The sequence below is a fragment of the Strigops habroptila genome, chromosome 7 (genome assembly GCF_004027225.2).
Source record: "Strigops habroptila isolate Jane chromosome 7, bStrHab1.2.pri, whole genome shotgun sequence".
NCBI lineage: Eukaryota > Metazoa > Chordata > Aves > Psittaciformes > Psittacidae > Strigops > Strigops habroptila.
The window spans coordinates 28,982,693-28,999,122 of NC_044283.2; the positions used below are offsets into that span (position 1 = coordinate 28,982,693).

Sequence of the window (16,430 nt, forward strand, 5' to 3'; positions counted from 1 at the left end):
CACAGCCGCCCTGCCCCGCCCCTCCCGACGCCGGGAGCCGGCGAAGGGGGCAGAAGCCATCGCGGGGGTCGCACCTCAGCAGCCCCGGGCCCACAGCGGGCCGGCTGGGGCCGGGGTCCCCCGCCCGCTCGGGCGGGGCGGAGGGCGGGGCGTCCGTCAGCGGCGGCCGTGGCCAATCGGCGCGCAGGGCCCCGCCCCTCCGGGCCGGGCCGTTGCAGGAAGCGGTTGGGGGCCGGTTGCGGGGCCGCGGGGCCGGGGCGCTGCGGGCAGGGCGATGACGCGGCGCCTTTAAGAGGGGCCTCGTGCCGTGCGTGTGCTCCCCCCCCCGCACCCCCCTGCACCGCCGTGCTCGGCCGCCATGGCCTCGCCGCCGCTCCCGCGGGCCGCTGCGCTGCTGCTGGCGGCGGCGCTGCTGCTCCTGGCGGCCCCGGCGGGGCTGCGCGCCGCTCCGGAGGAAGAGCCCGGCAGGAAGAAGGAGCCGCCGCCACCGCCGGCAGCGCAGGGAGCCGAGCCGCGGGCTGAGGTGAGGCGGGGACGGGCCGCACGGTACCGCGCCGCGCCGGCCGCCTGCACGCCGCCCCCTCCTGCAGCCGGGCCCCGGGCGGCCAGGTCAACCCCCGGGCAGCGCAGCCGGCGGGCGGGCCCGGCCTGCAGCGCGCTTCCCCTCTGGAAGGCCGTCGGACTCCTGCGTTCCCGCCCTTCAGCAGGAAAAGGGGGAATTTAGGTCCGACGCGAAAAATGGGCTAGTGTTTTTTTTCACCACTTAAGTATTCTGTGCCCTGCTCGGGGAGGAGGCGGGGAACCGGCCTCTCCGGGTCTTCCTCACAGAAGCAGGTGAAAGCAGGCTTTGATGTGACTCAAAACCTCCCAGTTCGTCCTGAATATTTAAGGTTAATTTCTTGACGTTAAAACTTTTTAAATGGTGTTCTTGGTTAGGACCTTCTGGTGCCAGGTGATCACGCAGGGGGTGGAAATATCACTAACATATGGCTTGATGTGGCATGCAGAGCATGTCAAGTTTTAAATATCAAACCCCCAAATTTACAGCACTGCTAAAGGTAAAGGAAGTCTGAGAAGTCACCGTGTACCACATAGAGCATGGAAACTTAAATACCCAACCCAAAAACTTACAGCAATCCTAAGAAGCAGAATGCTGGGAAGTCACCATGTTAAAACACGTTGCAATCTGTCTCTGCTGGTAGATGTGCTGAACCAAGCTGCCTAAGCCATCTCTGGTCAAGCATGGGAACACTGACTTCCTTGTTCTGGGTCTTGCTTTTGATGGTAGATATCTTAGCCTCTGTAAAAGTAAACACTTGGGTAAGTGGCACAGGGAGTGTGCCTGTCCAGTTTGACCACTGGAAGTCTTAAAGCTAGTTTTCTATGATGAACATAGAGCATGTGCAAAAGAAGCTAATGAAAACCTGCACAAAATTTTAATGTGGCTGAGATGCAAGATTCTGCAAGGGAAGAAAGTGATTCTAACGGGTTTTAAAAGTACTTTGTATTTCTCATAAGTTAACCCTCGTCACCCTATTTTGGTTTGAAGAGTTTAATTCTCAATACTTATAGCAGAAAACTGCTTGTTTGGTCAAGGTCATAAAGTAAACAGCCAGGCATTCTGAAGACAACAATATTAGAGCTGAACTAACGCAGCTTTCCCCATGTTTTGTTGTAATAGTGGTTCTTGTGTTCTGGTGATAGTGTGCTTGGTGAAGTACTGTTTTAATCATCAGTGCACGACCTGCTCTGCTTGCAAAGTGCCTAAGTAGCAATTTTGAGGTAGGTTGCAGCCAGTAACTAGTTAATGATCATTAGCGCTGCATGAGAGGTGTGTACTTAAAATGTCACACTATGCAGCATGGTATGACAGGAGAGATACGAGGCTCCGAACTTCACAAACTATTGCAGCCTATTAATTAACTAGTGGGTTTTTTGTTGTTTCCCCCTCCCCTACAGAAGGGGTCCTCGCTGGTTGCTCCCGTTCACATTGTCAATGAAGAGTCAGCTGACAAGACTAATTTGGGCTTTATTCATGCATTTGTGGCTGCTATATCGGTCATCATCGTGTCAGAACTGGGGGATAAGACCTTCTTCATTGCAGCCATCATGGCAATGCGGTACAACCGATTGACTGTACTGGCTGGTGCTATGCTTGCCTTGGGACTGATGACATGTTTATCAGGTTAGCACTCTTTTCTCTTTGTTTCATCTCTTAAACTGTGCTGGGTACATGTTTATCAATAAATCTTAATTGAAGTTAAAGTGAAGGTAGTAGGTATATGCACTTTCCTGGTTTTAGGAGAGTGTGAAGGTTTTCCTGGGGACCATGGCTCAGATTGAGTATTTAGGCTCTTACCTCTAATCAGGTGTTTATGCTCCCTAGACCTCAGTATGAGTTTAAGGAAGAGGAATGGGATTGGGAACCTAAGCACTTCCTTGATTTTGGGGCCACTGGTTTCCGTTAATTTTTAGCTCCTGTTAAATTAGCATGCCTAAAGGGAATGTGGGAGTGACTTCTGGTTTTCCTCCTAAGGCAAAAGATTCTTAATATGATGACAAATTTCCCTTGTCTGACTTGTAACCCTGTACGTGTCGCTGTTTGGATTGGTGCTGGGAGCAGCTTAGGTGGAAGATGACGTTCTGCCACGATCCTTTGGGATGGGTGGTACTGACAAATCCAAGAGCTGGGGAGGAGGTGGGGTGTCAGGTGGCACTTGAGGAACCTGTAGCTCTGGGTACTTACCTGGCCGTGATCATAAAATGGAGCAGCCTTCAGGTACATCAGGTGCAGCATAAATTTTGTTGTGGGTGTGCTCATTTCTGAATAATTAAAATAGTGTTTGTGGAGATGGCCAGTTAACTGGCTTCAGGCTTCTCTGCAAGTGTTTTTGTGAATGTGTTTGGGTCTAGCTATCGTTATATATACTGCTGCAATTGTTGCAGTCTTAGAGCAGCTTTTGTGTGCACTGTGTGTAAGGATACCATTGTATGAGTTTCTTCTATTACTCACTTAATATAGGTCTTTGAGTCTTCTATTTCTGCACTGCTTGCTTCATTTAATGTTATTTATTACCACAGGTGATGTGCTATTCTGTTAATCATGTGCTCTCTCCTTCTGCTGCCCATTGTGGCTCTCTCTTTTTCTATACTTTCTTCAAATCTTTCTTGATGCTTTTTCATAAAAGCTTTCTTTTCTGCTTTATCCTTCAGTTTATAGGTTCCCAACTATTTCTTCCTTTTCAGAAGGGAGCCTTGCTCCCCTTCTCCCCCCGCCTCCTTGTTTCATCCAAGCTGTGTCTGGAAATTCCTGGGGGTTTTGCCCGCTTTGATTTCATGAAAATATGCTCACTTAAACTCGCTCCAAGTAATCAGTACTTGAGGTGGGTTTTTTTTTTCAAGCTGTGCTTGACAAAATAAGCTGCCTTACTGTTCTGCTTATTTCATTATGTCTATGCTTATATATGCACATAATGCTAAAAAAATAGCTTTTTGTATGGTTTCTTGCACTGCTTTAGTATTTTCAGTCTTCAAAAAGAAGTTTAGTTTAACTCCTTCTGGTTTATTTAGCTGTGCAACTAATACTGTTATATGTGTATGTGTTGTGTTTACTAATAGTACAACTTGATCAATTTTGGTCTCATAGTCTTACTTTTGGTAGTGGCTGTGTGAATTAATGTCCAGATTATGTAGTAACTTCTGAGTGCATTTTCATACTAAGTGTATGTAAGAAAACAGACATGGTAATATACAATGATAGAATAGTTAGGGTTGGAAAGGACCTTAAAATTGTATGCTTCTTTTTAGCTAATTGCATGTGGAGTAAAACAACAGAGAGTTGTGAGTGCATGGTCCAAGCAGCCTTGAAGGTTAGGTGTGGAGTTTTAATTTCTTCTTGTTTATGTAGGCCTTTTTTGTCAAAAAAAAAAAAAAAGGTAACTAGTCTTACTTTGTGAAGAAGTAAGTACTTTGTTATGTTCCCATTTGAGAACTAGTTTTGGCTTAGTTTGATTGCCTTCAATACCCATAACAGTAGGTGCACGATAGAGGTAGCTTTTTGGTTTTCGAGTGGGATCAGTGCTTTTAAATTAAAAGAAGATCAAAGTTGGTCACGTTGTGTGCTTGTGGGGAGTGTGGGAGAGGTGGGAATAGTAATGTGCAGGTATTTGCACTTGGCAAAAGAAGACAGATGTGGATTCATGCAGCTGGATGATTTGTGGGTATGACTAGTAGGCTTAACTTGTAGAAAATCTTATCCTAACTTTATCAGATAAATGAAATGATTGGGAAGAGATGCTATCTAATGTGTAGCCGTATAAAGAAAATGGTGTACTGGTATACACCATGACTAATCTAACATGTTTACAGATGATAGTTTCACGGCATGCTTGGAGGAAGGCTGGACTTGCATAGTCCTTGATGGGAAAGATAATGTTGCTGGGACTGACTCTTTGGAATAGCAGCACACCAACTTTGCTTGGTGTGCATTTCTGCATGTTGATGGGCTTCAGTCTCTGGCATGACCAGTAACGGTTGGGGTTTCTAGAGTGTTGTTATCTTGGAGCGGGGGAAGAAAATTATATAAACCCGACAAAAGATGCAATATTTATTTATCAGTGGACATTTGAATTACAGACTTTGCTAGCAAGCATTCTTTAGATGTGGGAAAAACAATTATGATCCTCGTGCTTATTTTTTTAAATGACACATTTGTTTTCTTTTCAGTTTTGTTTGGCTATGCTACCACGGTTATTCCTCGTGTGTACACATACTATGTTTCTACGGCACTGTTTGCAATTTTTGGCATCCGGATGCTTCGGGAAGGCTTGAAAATGAGTCCAGATGAGGGTCAGGAAGAGCTGGAGGAAGTTCAAGCAGAAATTAAAAAGAAAGATGAGGAAGTAAGTCATAAACTTTCTGTGAATTGTGGCTGATGAAACAGTTACAGCCATGAAGCTACAGAATGATACTGTCATGTTTGGGGTGTTCAGCTGTGTCTGCAGTTGATAGTTTAACACAGAAAACGTTTAGTAAATGGGACAGAAGTGGGCCCTGGAGGCTGTTTCCACAGGTGATTCCACTTCCATGGCAAGCCTGGCTTCTCAGGAGAAAAGGGACTTTCTCCATAGAGGGAGAGAGGTGGGATGGGTGTTTTTATTTATTCCTTGATGCGTTAGCAGAGAGGACATGAACAGTTTACTCTTGCCTCTACTTTCATTTCTTTATATGGGCAGGCAGACGAATGCTGAAATTTGTAGTGTTGCAGCAAAGTCTCTGTTATAATAACTTTCTAAATATACTGGCCCACTTCTAAGCAGTAGTGTGGAGTATTAATCTTATTTCTTTTAAGTTTTGGGGTTTTTTTTCATCAATTTTATAAAATCCTAATGTGAGAGCTGCTGCTTGGGAAGAGGGGGATCCCAACAGGAGGAAATCTGTGGCTATGAACCAGGTGTCATTCCTACTGACACTGCTGTGTAAGTGCAAGCAGTACAAGATGGACAATAACTGGAGGTTCGAGGTGATAATAAGTGTATATATATGTGCACACACGTGTGTGCATACATGTAGCTAGTTTTATAAATGGTGTCTAATATTGATAATGCAGCAGTCAGTGCCTAATAACATTCCAGATACTAAATGGCCAGCTTTACCGTTTAAGTATTTAATTTGTGGTGTTCAGATGATATTTTTAATCTTATGATTGATTGATTGTTTTTTTCCTTTGTCCTCCACAGCTTCAGAGAACTAAACTGTTAAATGGGCCAGGAGATGTGGAATCAGGGCCAGGCACCACTATACCTCAGAAGAAGTGGCTACATTTTATTTCTCCAATCTTTGTCCAAGCTTTTACTTTAACATTTTTAGCAGAATGGGGTGATCGTTCCCAGTTAACAACCATAGTGTTGGCTGCCAGAGAGGTGAGTGTTGCAGAATGCTGCTGTTCTTTTGCTCTCTTTGGGTTGCCCTCAAGAGAAGTGGGAAAGACAAAACCCTCTTGTGGTAGGAGGTATCAGATTTTCACACCTACTGCCTTGCTGTGCCTTACTTAGTGTTACATCTGTGCCAGGACCTGAAAATAAATGCACTGAAGCTCTATGTAGTATTAAAACTATCATTATGTGATTGGGACTGCACAGGCATTTCTGGAAATAGTTGATTTTCTATCATGCAGCTGAATACAGTTGTTTTTTGTTAGTGTTGAGAGATGTTACAGAGCAGATGTTTCTTTGATCTGAGTGGTTGTACAGTTTTAACACAGTAGCTTTAAAAAGAAACCTTTATCCCACCAAACTTAAAGCTGGTCAAAAAATACCTCTTCTTAAAAATCTAAGTGAATATGGTACAGTGTATAGAACTAAAGTAAACCCTAAACTGCTGTGCAGTAGATAATACTGTAAATGAAATTGTATTCAGCATGATGATTGGAATGTATATTTAAACAAAAATTAAGGTTTATAGTCAACCTTTTAATAAGCATAAGTAGCTTACCTGTGCTCTTTCATGCATTGAGATAATTCGCATGTCTGCCCTAGGACTTATGCTTCTTTCAGTGCACTTCCAGACCTTCCCTAGGGATAAATCACAACTGTGTAATAAAGGAGGCTGTAATCTGAAGGATCCTCTTGTCTCTATTGCAGTGTAGGGAAGGTGCTCAGTGCTAACAAGGCAGGGAACAGCAGGATGAGAGGGTAATCTCATTGTTCAGTCAGTTACATGCCATCTCACAAAATGAGGAATATTTATTGCCTATGCCCAGATTTTATATATCGCTTAAGCCCATCTTTTCACATGTGGTTCTTGACTTCTGGTTGGCATTTTCTGAGTGTTCCATTAGGAAGCATCCATCAGACTCTGTGGTCTCTTCTTCACAAAGAAGAATCAGTCTTCTGTGTGAAGTGTTGAGCATTGCAACTAAAGACTGGGATGTTGTGCCTTTAGCATGTGAAGTGTTTGTATAAGTAAGTGCTACAAAAACAAATACTACAAAAAATGGCTTGAAGATATCTTGATCTTGGCTTTCAAAATCAGTGAATGATTATGGTCTGGATCTCTTTTCATTTTATCTGTGGGTCTGTTTTATACTCCCTTATTTCATAATATAGTCATCTAAATCCGTACCTGAATACTTCACAGACACATAGCAGGAGCATTACAGAAATGCTTATGAGAAAAGAAATTACATTTGAGCAGTGTGGTAAGTCAGCTGTGACCATACGTTCTTCAGAGAAAAGAGAAAAAACCCAAACCTCTGTGACTGCTCATTAAGTGAGTAGTGTCTATCCTGCCACAACAAACAAAATGTGGCCCCTTTGGAGGAAAAAAGGGTGATAATTTGGCTGTTTCAGTGCATACACCAGGGGAGTGAATTAAGTCTGTCTTCATGAATCAAGTCCTTACAGCAGTCCTTAAGAACTTGATTTTACACCTTGCTGTAAGACTTGTTCATTTGTCTAAGGAAGCAGAAAAGGAAACTCAGTAGTGTCCTACTAGACTGGCTTTGCCTCAGCTGCTGCATCTAAGCACACTTTTGCTTCTGGAGACTATGCTGAGGGAAACAATTGTAACTTGCTGTCTACCAGGGCATGGGATGTGGGGTGAGATCCACCCTCAGCTGGGGGGCTGTACAATTATCTGAAAAGGAAGGGGGGGGTTGGGAAATGGGGATTTCCAGGAATTTTGGGTCCTGATCCTGGAGGCAAGTATGTTGTGCTGGCACAGTCCTGCTTCCAACCTGTCTGTTGGAGATTCATGCATTCCTCATGTGACAGCAGCAGCTCTTTTTTCCTCTCGGAGCTAAAAGTCTCACTTAGAAATGTGCAGGGGACCCAACGCTACTTTTCCTCATTCATCTTTGTACAGCAGAAAGTCATGATCCTACCTTGCTTTCACTGTCAGTTCTTAAAAGACTCTGTGTCTAATGCTGAAGTCTTCTGTTTTATAGCACATTCAATACGTATGTGTAATTTGTAAGTGGATCCGAGAAAGCTGTACATGTAGTAGAGTTCTTCATGTATTGAGCAGCTGCTTGTTATGCAGTGATGTGAAAGCTGTTGGTGACAGTAAACTTTGAAAACAGTTTTTTACCCTCTGGAAATTCTTTCCTGCTTCCCAATGTGGGTGATTGGGACAGGGGGGCAGAGCACAAGCTTCTGAAGCCGGACATGGGACTTGGAATGTTTTAGCTGCTGAAAGCTTGAAAGCTTTCATTTGCAGTTCATGTATTTATTTTCCTTTATAGTGAGGTTGGTGTTCTTCCAGCTGATGCATGTTGTGTTTCTCAACAGCTGCCACCTTCTCTCCAGAGGTTGCATAATTTTTTCAGTACAGCAGAGTGATTTCTGAATCTATATTTAACAACTTGAAGATGCTTCTCGGTTGAAACATGCCATATGCTCCTGTACTAGTCAGGTTTAGGTTTAAGTCTGTCTCACTAGCTGATGTGCACTGTTACTCGTCTTCAAGGCAGCGATGGATAGTGGAGCAGAGCAAACACCAGAGAGTCCTCCACGCTTGATATTGTGCAACCAGGGAACCCAGGTGTTGCTCCTTCATGGCAGGAGGTTGTCATAAGACTAAAGGGTTTTCAACTGTGCTGATGTTGCCCTTCTGTGTTTTTTCCTCAGGACCCCTATGGTGTGGCAGTGGGAGGCACAGTGGGGCATTGCCTGTGCACTGGTTTAGCAGTTATTGGAGGGAGAATGATAGCACAAAAAATATCGGTTAGGACTGGTAAGTGAAAACTCACTCCTGCCAAAACGATTCATTCATGTTGGTAATGTTTGTGATATGAATGACTATACGTGCTTGGGAAAAGCGTTTCTCAAACCTTTTGGAAAACCCTAAAACCTAAAGTTTGGAGCCTGTGTGTTCCATCCTACCTCCCCCTGCCCTGCCGCGTAGTGAGTGAGCTTCCCTCCCAGGGGGTACCGAGCACTGTCCCCAGGGCTCCTGTCCCTTCTGCCAGGCAGAGGCTGAGCCTGCGCAGGGTGGGTGCATCTAAGGGGTCCAGCATTAACTGAGCTTAACAGTTCACTGTCTGATTTAAGGTATTGTAGCTCCAGGATTAAAGATGGGCACAGGTGAAGCGTGTTTTTGCTTTGCTATTAGCTGGCTAGCAGGAGACCACAGGAAGGAAATACAGTATTTTGGATAGTTGGTATTTATTGTTCAACAATGATAATGGAAATTGTTACAATTGAGTGCAGACCTTCAGGTGAGCAAGACAGCTGCATAGTTACAAGTTATGCCAGCCATATAAAAGCTTTAAAAGCTACTCTGTGTGGCATAAATGTGTTTTTATCATACCTGCTATCTGTAACAGAAGGACCGGTAAGGTTATGCTGGGTGGTTTTCTTTAGATTAGGTTGCAGCTTGCTTCAGCTGTCCATCCTGTGATGTGGTGAGATTTCTTGCTCTCAGGAAGGATTCTGTGAAGCTGCTTCCTATAAATGCTCATTCTGAATATTTCTTCTACAGTTGCAAGGTTGTTAAAAACCAACTTCACCGCAAAAAGTGAAATGTGCATTCTGTGGTGTTTGTTTGCCAAGGAAATTGGTGACAAAATGCTAATCTCACAATGATTTAATATGCTCCTAGTAAGCTCAATGTGGATCTTTGACCACAGGACTAGCCTTGTTAGGTTAGACAAAAGAGCTGTATAGCCTGCTAGTTTGTTTAGAGAAGAGAAGAACATACACAGTGAGACTTTTCTGGAATACTGTCCTACCCTCTAGCTAATTGTGCCCATCGCAAACAGCTAATGTTTTTTATACTGTCTCTTTCAATACAGTTACCTGAACTGTACAAACCATGCTCATTAGTATGTCACTCTTAACTGATGGCTTCCTTCAGCGTGAGAATATTTTATCTTATTTCTCCCCATCCAGCCAAATATTCAGCAGGAGGTGTCAACCTCAATTTTATACTAGCTAAAGTAGTAAAACAAAGCTTCCTTCTAAGGACCAGAATATATTCTTGTAGATGCAGTTAGGCAGTGGGGTGGCATGTGGGCATCCTGACACTGAGGTAGAAACAACGTCCACGATTTACAGCATGAATTTCAAATTTAGGTTATTTGGGTATTAAAAATAAATCTGTAATGTGTCATGGAAGATGTTTAACTCTCAGTTTCTAATCTCTTTTTGGTTTGTGTTTCTTTTCAGTGACAATCATAGGAGGCATTGTCTTCTTAGCATTTGCATTTTCTGCACTATTTATAAGTCCAGACTCTGGTTTTTAAACTTTTTCATCACTGCAGAGGAACAAGGATTGGAAGCATCCAGCAGTGATCCTTGTGCGTTTTTGTATATAGTGTACAGAATTGTAGTTGAACAAGCACTGAAGATGAGACACTGAACTTTTTATAGCGAATGATTCATGGGACTGACACGTTCATGGACAGCTTCTGCAGAGGACATCTGCTTGTTGTCTGGTTTGTTTATTCTGTGGTGCCTGCTCCCTCGGTGGGATGTGTGTGGTTTTCTTGCTTGCTGGGCTTGGCTCAGCTGAGATCTGAGGATCTACTCTCTTGAGTGTGGAGGCTTCCTCTGTTACACCCGGCCACTTTCCCTGTTTCTTCAAGAGCTGATTCTTAAGGCTTCCCGAAGCAGGCTGTGGCTTGTTCCATGTTGCTCAACAGAAGGCGTTAAGGAGCAAACTGCTGCTGGCTCCCACCTCCAAGGACTCTGTTTCCAGGGTGCACCAAGGCTGGATCATCTAAGCCAAAAGAAACCTGGGAGCAGTTCCTATACCATTGAGTGGCTGAGCCACCAACGGAGAATTTTATAAACTTACTTTAGAGGGAAAACTTCTTAATCAGGGATTTTTATCAGGAAATCGAAGTGTGGTGATTAACAACCTACCATGGTCAATATGCAATCTGTCTGGCGTTAGTATTATTTGACTTTTTTATTTTATTTTGAAATATTAAAGTATATGGAAAGTAATAAAATGGTCCAACTTAACAATGTTTCATTCCCAGGACTGAACAATAATGGAATTCTTAGATTTAGATGTGTTCCTGTTTTTCTTTTTAGGAATAGAAATGTAATCTGGAAGAGTATTAATAAAATATAGTGTCTCCATTTATTTTCAGTATTGTTTTTGATGGTTCCTGTAATTCCTGCCACAAACGTTTATCTAGTGATTGTGTACTTCAGGTGAGGGAAGTGTACTAAATTTATTTTGGATACTGATAAATGCCAGTGTTATAAAGATTTTGAAAATGTTAAGCATTGAAGATGCGTGGCTTGCAGAAACACAGGCTGAGAGAGCTGGGCTTGTTCAACCTGGAGAAGAGAAGGCTCCAGAGACACCTTAGAGCAGCTTGCAGTACCTAAAGGGGGCCTGCAGGAAATCTGGAGAGGGACTTTTTACAAGGGCATGAAGTGGCAGGACAAGGGGGAATGGCTTTAAACTGGCAGAGGGGAGATTTAGATTAGATATTGGGAAGAAACTCTTTACTGTGAGGGTGGTGAGACACTGGCACAGGCTGCCCCGAGAAGCTGTGGCTGCCCTGAGAAGCTGTGGCTGCCCCATCCCTGGCAGTGTTCAAGGCCAGGTTCGACACAGGGGCTTGGAGCAACCTGGTCTAGTGGAAGGTGTCCCTGCCCATGGCAGGGGGTTGGAACTAGGTGAGCTTTTGAGGTCCCTTCCAACCCAAGCTGCTCTGTGATTCTGTGCTTACATGCTTTTCTCTGTTCTTCAGTGATCTGTGTTCTGAGCTAATGGCCTAAATAGTTCCCCAAGATCCACTCAGTAGTGCTCTTGTAAAATAGAAGATATGGTTTCTAATACTATGAATCTGCCTGTCATTGAAGCTGAAGTAATATGGAGCATTACAGATGTGACCTTTGCAACTTACAGACAGAGCAGTCCCTAATTATTCTTCTAGGTTTCTCTGCCAGAAGAACCCCTTAACGCCTCATTTCTCACACTGAAGACTGGAGCAGCGCAGTGCCTGTCATGCGCAGTGGTACGGAAACAGGCTGCAGTTTCAGGCTCCAGGTCTGGATGTTCATGTCTTGGCCTGAAGGCAGGGTGCTGCTGGCAGGGCCCGTGCTCATTACTGGGTGAGCCACTGTGCTGCTTTGGCGCTGTGGGTTGTGGGGCTGGGTTTTGGGTTTGTGCTCTTTATTGGTGGTTGGATCTTTTTTCTTCCCTTTCTTCTTTTGAACCAAGCATTGTAGCCAGAACCCACAGCCTCTTCTTTCCCACAGCCTGGAAACACGCACTCTGCCTCTGGTATACACAACCCTATACGTGCTGCTTACAGCTGCTTTGACATGAGAACAATTAGGACCAACAGCAAAATGAAGCTATTTATCATGGTGGTCACAGAGGTGAGTGTGAAGTTGCAGAGCAAATCTCTGCAGCTTCCAAGTTTGTGTTTTACAGTTACACATGATGTGAAGCACTGCTTTTGACCAGTCATGGCAGTGTATTTGACTGCTCTAGTGCCAGCTGGGCCAGAAGCAGTTAGTCTCAACAGTGGTCTCTTGGGCTTTTTAAAAGCGCAAACATCGACTTATCCTTGGCAATGTATTATAAAACTAGATAGCTCATGACATCTTAGTGAAAGCTTTGAAAGGTGCTGTAGCAGTTGCTACTAGTTACAGTGATTTAATGTTGGCAAGTAGCTGCTAGAATGTTTCACGATGTGAGGAAGCTCGTCGGGCTGCCACCGGAGCCTGCTGAAGGTGACCAAGGACTCCACTGGTGTGTCTTTAGCAGCCCTGTCTGCTGCACTGTCTCCAGCACAATAGGGGTCCCTCCACAGCATCTCAAGGCACTCACACCCTCATGCCTGGTTCAGGGGTTGGGATTTGAGCGGCTTTCATCGTACATTGTTCTTGTACTTCTTGTGCCTGGCATCAGGGAGGTGTGTTGCACTGTTCTATCTCACAGTACCTGGATACTCAAGATACAGGTAATATCTTCAGGAGTGCTGTGTGCACATACATACATATATATCTATGTATATATAAAAAGTGTCTTACCCTTTAGGGTGAGTTTGCATCAAAACCTCTCAGATTTTGTTACAGCCTTTCCTCTGTCCATACTTTTCTCAACATAGCAGGTATTAGGAGTGGCAGGTACGTGTGCTGCTGGTGAGGTGAGGTAAGCCTGCTACTACGGCTGCAACATGTTTGGGACACTCTGTGGGCTGCGTCACTGGCCCCTGGGCTGAGATGTCCTGTGCAGATGTCAAACGCAGAACATGAGCAGCTCTGGGCTGATGCTGCAGTGACTTGTGATGAGCTGACAGGTTGTGTTCTGGCACTTGAGATGCTGATACGCATGAGCAATAATCTGCTCCATGCCCTTCCCTTCCACGTCCTGTGCTCAAAGTGAAAGATGCTGATCTCTTAGTAAGAGAAACTCTCTCTGCTGCTTATACCCAGAGATAAAGCAGGAACCATGGGACACATCTGAGCTAAGCAGTACAGTGGGCTTGTGTGCTGCACCTTTATCTCACTTCTTCGCTCAAGATCCTCAATAAACTGAAATGTGTCTAACAGCAGAGCTGGGCATTTGGGAATGGATTATTTTGTCTTTCCAGCAGCTGGCTGTAGCGCTGGCTTCCTCTTTTCCTGGATGCTGTCCTTTGCCATTTGCCAACTTGCAGGAGCGCTAAGCCGGTGCATTAAAGCACCCAGGCTGAGCAGAACCTGTGTGTGATCAGACCAGAGGTGGGGTGTTCATAGACATGCTCCAGCCATGAAGTGTCACTTGGACAAAGCCCTTTGCGGAGAGCATTCAGTGCTTCTGGCTGCCTCAGCTTGCTCATGTGGATGAAGCAGAGCTGCACCTGTAGCTCAGTCTGTGGCAGCAGCATCTGGGCAGCTCTGGGCTGGGCTGGAGGAGCCACGTGCAGGGCTGGGAATTGCCAGATCTCAAGGTTCCAGCCCACAGAGCAGGCTTGATGCTGTGCTGATGAGGCTTTATAACTGCTTCTGTCACAAGGCACTGCGCACAGCCCCTTCCTAGACAGTAGTACCTCTGGGGAAGGCTGAGGCCTGGGTTTTCAGGAAGAAAATAGATAAATTAGAGTGTTCTTTCCCTTTTTAAACAGAGGGCATTTTGGGGGCTGCCTTGCATTTTAGAGTATGAAACAAACAAGGTAACCAGCTGAAATTTTAATTGCACAGCCCTGTGCCATTTCTTGTTCATTTGTAGCTGGAGAATGTGAGATACAGCGCAACAGTGCTTAAACGCAGACGGGAAGGCTCTGCAAACCATTGCATCTGCACCATGAGGATCAGGCAGCTGCCCCCCCAGCTTCCCATCCATCCCACAGCTCTCCCTGCAGGGGTGAGATGCAGCTGGTTCCAGTTGCAGCCACAGGAACCTCAAAAGCATCATCTAAGGCAGGAATGTGCAGCTCTGGCAGCAGCCGCAGGCAGCAGAGGCTTGACAGTGCTGCTGCCTGCAAGTACTCATTCCCAGGCAATAGAAACAAGATGGAGATGAGTCAGTTCTACTGGCGTGACAAAACCTCACATCAACTGAGATGTTTAACATGAGAAAAGCTTGTGATTTATTTTGCAAGGTTCCTCTTCCCAATGCTTAGGGGAAGCCTGCCTCATTGCACTGCATGTGGCCAAGTACAGGAAGTGAAGATTGAAGCAAACTGCTCATCTCTTGTGCTGCCAGAACAAAGTTTTTCAGTGAACCCAAGCACAGGTCCTGTTCCCAAGGGAGCCCGCTCTCCCTGGGGTAATGAAACCAGGAATGTGTGTGCAGGGCAGTGCTTGGCCTTGCTCTTTTGAGACACGCTCCTCAGGTACCAGGCCTGGAAAGGTGGAGGTTCTCAAGGGGCTGCTCTCAGCCTGTGCCGTGAGAGGCCTCAGCACACCACAGCCTGTCCACGAGTGGTCTTACAACACCTCCTAGAGAGGGGTTGGTGGCTGGGCAAAGATATCTCTGCTTTTGAATGAGGCTCAGGCAATTTCAGCCTCATAGAACCCGAGTCAGCCTTAATTTCCAGACATGGAAATGGTGATGTAACAGCACTTGTGCACTGATGTGGCATTTTTCCATAGGTGACTGCATGAGCCCCTGCAGTCAGCACCTTTAGCAAGGTACAGCCACGGGCCCTTGCTAAGGTAGGTACAGGTTACGTTTAACCTGTAACATTTTCCATCTCTATGTGGCTTGTACTATAGCTGTGTATTTCTTCTGGATTACTTAAATTCACTTCACAAGTGAAAATACAGTCACCAAAGGGCCTAACAGTGATGGAGACCATGTGCTACGGAGAGTGCTAGGAACAGCGTGGAAATCCTTGTTGTTATAGGTTACCCTTGAACAGCTGGAATCTTCTGGAATTTAAATCACTAATGCCCGAGACTTGGAAGTGCAACTAACCTTTGGATTGCTAATCTTTACAAGTACTTAATCCTTGCACTTTCATATAAGCATGGGTTTTGTTTCTAAGTTTGCACAACAGCAAAATGCCATTGAAAACATTGCTCTAGGTGTGGCAGCAGTTCCAGTTACAGCTCTTCTTCTTGATAACTTTATGGAAAGCTGTACTGGTATTTCCAAAGTTCAGTTTTAAGAAAATGGATAATCTGGCTGGCCACATGCTATCGGCCTTATCGCTGGTGGGTGTTGACAGGCTTTAACCACAGCACTTCTGCAGCTCACTGTGTTTGGGCCCAGGAGGCTCACGACATGTACAAGTAATATACAACTTGCACAAGTGTTATTTAACTCCCAAAGGCAAAAGATCAGTATCTTCACATGGGCATCTAGTGCGATACCACAGAAAGAAAGAACTGCAGAGCATAAAAAGGGCTGAGTGTTTCTGTCATCTTCTCCAGGCATTCAGCTTCACGTACAGGATTTCCCTCCCTCCCACCTTTCCTTGAACATTTAATTAATGTCAAAGTATTAATGTTTACACTTTCATCAGTGCAAAAGGACTGGGGAGACAGGGTTAGTGTACCCTGAGCAGTTACACATTATCAGCCAGCTCTTCCAGGGGAGAGCTGATGCTCTGAAGTTGTGTTCTCAGCTAAGTAAGTGTGTCTGCTTCCTTTTCAAGAGGCACAGCCGGTGTTTCAAATCATTGCTACGCCTTTAGAATTAGTTCTTTGATAATTCCCCAACAGAAGAAATGCGCAGGGAGGGGAGTTGAAAGAACTGAAGGAGGATGTTGTGCCCATGCCAGGCAGTGAGGGAAGGGCTGTGCTGGATAAACCCCTCATGCACATGCCAAGGCCCTGCAGCGCTCTTGGTCCTTTGGAGAGAAAAGGAACCCTACATGTGAGGATACAAAAGCAGTCTGAAGTTGTGCATGTTCACACAAGTGCTCTGTGAGTAAATTCCAAGGCAGAATTGTAAATACACAAATCAAAGGTCTCTGGCCTTTGGAGTAGGGCACCAGTTTATGAAGAGATAGAGAGAGAAGACAGCTAAAA

General features: G+C 45.0%; 1 protein-coding gene across 2 annotated transcripts; it reads left to right on the plus strand.

Moving 5' to 3' along the window:
- The first annotated feature begins 195 nt into the window (after positions 1-195).
- On the plus strand, positions 196-11,091 carry TMEM165 (transmembrane protein 165). Of its 2 annotated transcripts, none has more exons than XM_030493106.1 (6): positions 196-523; positions 1,960-2,185; positions 4,726-4,901; positions 5,739-5,921; positions 8,628-8,733; positions 10,167-11,091. In XM_030493106.1, the coding sequence occupies exons 1-6, from the start codon at positions 359-361 to the stop codon at positions 10,241-10,243; spliced, it is 933 nt and encodes a 310-aa protein (XP_030348966.1). In that variant the 5' UTR covers positions 196-358; the 3' UTR covers positions 10,244-11,091. The 2 variants fall into 2 exon arrangements, with proteins under 2 accessions (XP_030348966.1, XP_030348967.1); XM_030493107.1 differs by lacking the exon at positions 196-523 and adding an exon at positions 586-1,320.
- Positions 11,092-16,430: the final 5,339 nt, after the last annotated feature.